A 4,242-nucleotide genomic window follows, 5' to 3' on the forward strand; every position below is an offset into this window, starting at 1 on the left:
TTTATTTTTAAAATGAGCCGGTCGAGGGACCCTTTTCTGGTCAGATATGGATTGCCGAATATAAATCCTATCCACTGGTAGTAAACATTCGACCCCCGAATTTTATCCTTATTTTTTATGATTTTTTTTAAAGTGCCAATTTAACACATGAGTCTATGGGGAATGAATTAGGCCTGTGAGACCTATAATAAGTACAATCCACTTTTATTTTACTGCTTTGAAATCAAAATAATGGTTTGGACAAGCGCCATCATACAAATATCCTTCGGTGACATAAATGAATTATATTTGATAAGATATATCAGCCAAAATATAGTGGAAACAAATTTCTCGATGATCATGCTGAATTGGAATATTATTTGTGGTTTATATTTCTCACTCTGCTCTTCGATATTTTTTCTCAATTTTCTTTCTTATTTTGTTTTGTTCCTGTCGTTTGAAATATTTCATTTTCGAAATTAAACTTTTACACTTTGAATATATTAAGATTACCTAATTTTCCCCCTTTAATTACCACATAGCACTAAACCTTTATCGTTATAAAGGTGACGTATGAATAAAAAAAAGGATCCTTAAGGGTTTCATAGATTGGCCTGTCCAAGACAAATTTTCTTCTTTTTCCTTTCTCCACTTTTCTTCCTTTCCTTCCTTAAAAAAGATAATTTCTCTCTTTTTCACTACAGTGATTGTTTGTCGGGCTTCTATTCAGAATTTATTTTGTCTGCTAACTTACTCAAACCTTTCATTAACACTCATATGTGGCATAATCTTGTTTTGGCGACATTAAGTTATGAGAGCAAAGGAGTTAAATAATTGTCGCATTAATATTCATATCATCATCACATGTTCTGCGAGATTACGGTTATTGAATAAACATTAAGATAAAAAAGACAACTCCCCATTAAACTGAATGAGAATTGGTTGTCCACTTCGTTATTCATTGAAATTCAATGGGGATATCATTGAATTCCATGATATGTTTACATACTAACACGTTGTCATTTATAATACCACTTGTGTTATAGCTAACACCATTTTCGTGTAACTCCATTTTCAAATTATTGCCTGGTAGCTATGATTTGCCAATGAGCCCTGCTAATATTGTAAAAGTTAACATAATCTTAAATTAAGGGACTTCATTGACTATAACGATTCTTTAAAAAAGGAAAAAATGGGATGACAAAAAAATAATCCATTAGAATTAGATCACGAACTCATTATATTCTTTTTTTTTTCCATTAAGTTGATATTGTCTGGCCAGTTCCTGATTATGCGGTTTGTATTAAAGCAAGTTGAGCGCCTCTGTCAGTCTCACATGCATTACTTTATTATTTTGTGGTAGTTAAGCAGTATATTCTGAGTGTTTTCTTAAAGACATCTTTGGCTGTCTCCCGGAACATCTTATTTGTGATAAGGTACACAAGGCAATGCCACCACGATGAAGACATAGACAGAAGCGTAAACACTCTTCCAAAGACTGGAGGAAGATTGGCACCTACGCCTAACAAGACAAAGAAGATGGCGAGAGGTAACCATGAAACAAAGACGACAACGTTCAGGAGAAAGATGGTCAAAAGTGCTCTTCTGTTGCTCTTGCGTTGTCTCCTAGTAGTTGCCATTTCCTCTCCAGCATAAGCTGAGGTGTCATTGAGGTCCTTGCGCTGATTAACCGTGCTAACTGCTGTAGTCACCGCGATCTCCCCATCTGCAATCGCCTTCGATTGCTTTCGGGCAATGACCAGCAAGCTCAATGTTGAAACGACTGTTATGAACACCGCCATCAGCAAGAAGGAAACGCAGAAAATCAGGACGAAATTGCCTTTGAGTGCATCGATATTTGATTTACAGAAGTTGATCACGAAGTCTCTTGAAGGTGTCTTTGGTATAGGGAATCCCACAATGGCCAGAAGAATCGAGGAAGTTATGGCCACGGACATGACTACAACGGCTCTTCGATCAGTAACTATGTGATGGTACCGAAGGGGTTTCGCAACCATTATATATCGGTTTAGATTAAGAAGACAGGTAACAATCAATGTCACGAAGAACCAAGGAAAAATCAACACACCTTGGTAGATGCAGATGGCAAATCTGACATTGGCAGACATAGGGGCAAGCTGGAGGAGTGATGTAATCGCCTGACCAACCCCGTAGGCCGTATAACATACGGTCAGTGCCATAAGAAGCATTTTGGTCACAGAGTCGAAGCCACTTGTTGAATGGCGAAGAATGCAGTATGTAAACGCGTTCGCAAGGACAGACAAGAGAAGCTGTGCTACATTAAGGTAAAAGAACGTGGAATACGTCCCAAAATATTCGGAGCTAGAATTAGAAGACGCCATCGTGTTCATACCCAAACCTTCAACTGGGATATTCAAGAGAAGTAATTCCTTTAAATTACTACCATTGGTAACTGAATAAGTACAGGAAGTGCCGTCAATATTGTTACTTAGGTCATTGGAAACATCACGGACGATAATTTGACAGAATGATGACTTCACAGAATTACGAAATGAACTCGTCGCAGCGGATATGCTCAAGGCATTTGTAAGCATAAGAGGTTGATAATGAAAGGTATGTACTGTAATAAAGGCCGTCCAATCGCTTCGTGGCTTCGCCTACAAACAAATTGGTTAATGGGCAAGACGACTCAAAAGTTCATCTCTTTGGCTGACAAATATTGCTTCTTTAATAATAAACGCTGTGATATGTAAAGATGTAGGTAAGAGTACTTGTTGGCTTCCAGGCGCGGATCCAGGAGGGGGCCGAGCCGGCCCCGGCCCCCCCTATTTTTTGACAACCTGCAGAAAAAGTGTACTCTTTAACTTGATAGAAACTATGAAAAACAGAAAGAAAAGTAAAAAAAGAAAAGAAAAGAGGTATCATACCCATGATGTGTAATTTACAGCCTCGTAACGGTCGGCCCTACCCCGAAAGGAAACAAGAAAAAGGTAAGGGAAAGGATTGGAAAATAGACTTTACTTTATATTTAAATTTTCGCTCGCGCTTCGTGCTCGCATTGCCTGTGTAATGAATTCCATTCAAGGGGATTAATGGCACTTATATATCCAGTTCTGAAATCAATTTGCACACAGTATTTTAGCACGCACATCAAGCTTTCATTATTTTGTTTGATTTACACAAATTGTTTATATATTTCAGCTCGCGCTGCGCGCTCGCATTGTGTGATTTGTGAGTAACCTATCCTCTTTCGAAATTCTTACCAAAATTTGTCAAAATGCTTCTTTATTATGTCAGTATATAAAAAATCAACCTCGTGCTTCGCGCTCGCATTGTTTAAATGTTTGTGAACACACAGCTTTTTTTATTTAAATAAAAACGCGCTTAGACTTTCCAGTTCTCAGGTCGGAATATCAACAATTTTGAGCTCGCGCTTCGCACTCTCATTATTTTATTGGTGATACTTTATCCTCTTAATCACCAAAGAACAGTCCTAAGTGAGTCCCTTTTCACATTACGATAAAAAAATTCCGGCTCGCGCTTCGCGCTCGCATTGTTCAGTGGGATGCTCATCTTTTTTCATAATCATAAAATTTCCTCAGAATCTTCTGGTCAAAGGACATAAAATATAAAAGAAATTGAGCTCGAGCTTCGCGCTCGCATTATATATTAAGACCACATGAGATACCTTATCTTTTTTTTACAATAAACATTAACATGTTCTTAAAACTTCAGTCTTTAGTTAATTAGGACTACCCCATGAAAAAAAAAAACAGCTTATAGCGGCCAATCGAGAAAAATGTTGATGAAAATATTTTCGGCCCCCCTATTGGCGAAAGCTGGATCCGCCCTTGGCTTCCGATAATTTTGAAAAGTCTTGTCAGGTTTTTCATAATTAAAAATAAAAAAAAAGAGAAGTCATCACTTGGTTCGTGCTCAAATAATTGCTTATCGAATATTCCATATAGAGACGTCATCTACGACCCCGGTCAGTGAACGTTTTTTGTGTTTGGTGGCACGCGACACTCAGTAACTGTAAACAAATGTGATCTTGCCATTTAAAAAAAGTCGTCTTATCATATCGTTATCATTTCTTCTCACCTTTCAAATATATAGTTGATAATCTATAGAAAGATGGATATATGTCAAGCCTAAATGATCACGTTTTTCTTTTTTTTATTCCGGCTCGGCCCTTTTGCGGATATGAATAGTCCTTAGGATAAATGAAGAACACCCCCACACTTTAACTTTGAACTCTTTAATATAAATAAAATACACGTA

General features: G+C 37.4%; 1 protein-coding gene across 1 annotated transcript; it reads right to left on the reverse strand.

Annotated features, from left to right (window-relative positions):
- Positions 1-1,328: 1,328 nt before the first annotated feature.
- LOC121427975 (G-protein coupled receptor 52-like) lies at positions 1,329-2,342 on the reverse strand. The gene has a single exon (XM_041624554.1). It carries the CDS (start codon positions 2,340-2,342, stop codon positions 1,329-1,331), a length of 1,014 nt encoding a protein of 337 aa, XP_041480488.1.
- Between the last annotated feature and the right edge of the window lie 1,900 nt (positions 2,343-4,242).

This window comes from Lytechinus variegatus, chromosome 14 (genome assembly GCF_018143015.1).
Source record: "Lytechinus variegatus isolate NC3 chromosome 14, Lvar_3.0, whole genome shotgun sequence".
NCBI classification, from domain to species: Eukaryota; Metazoa; Echinodermata; class Echinoidea; order Temnopleuroida; family Toxopneustidae; genus Lytechinus; species Lytechinus variegatus.

Excerpts from the sequence above, each read along its gene's own strand:
- LOC121427975 (XM_041624554.1), bottom strand. The coding sequence starts at position 2,342 with ATGGCGTCTTCTAATTCTAGCTCCGAATATTTTGGGACGTATTCCACG.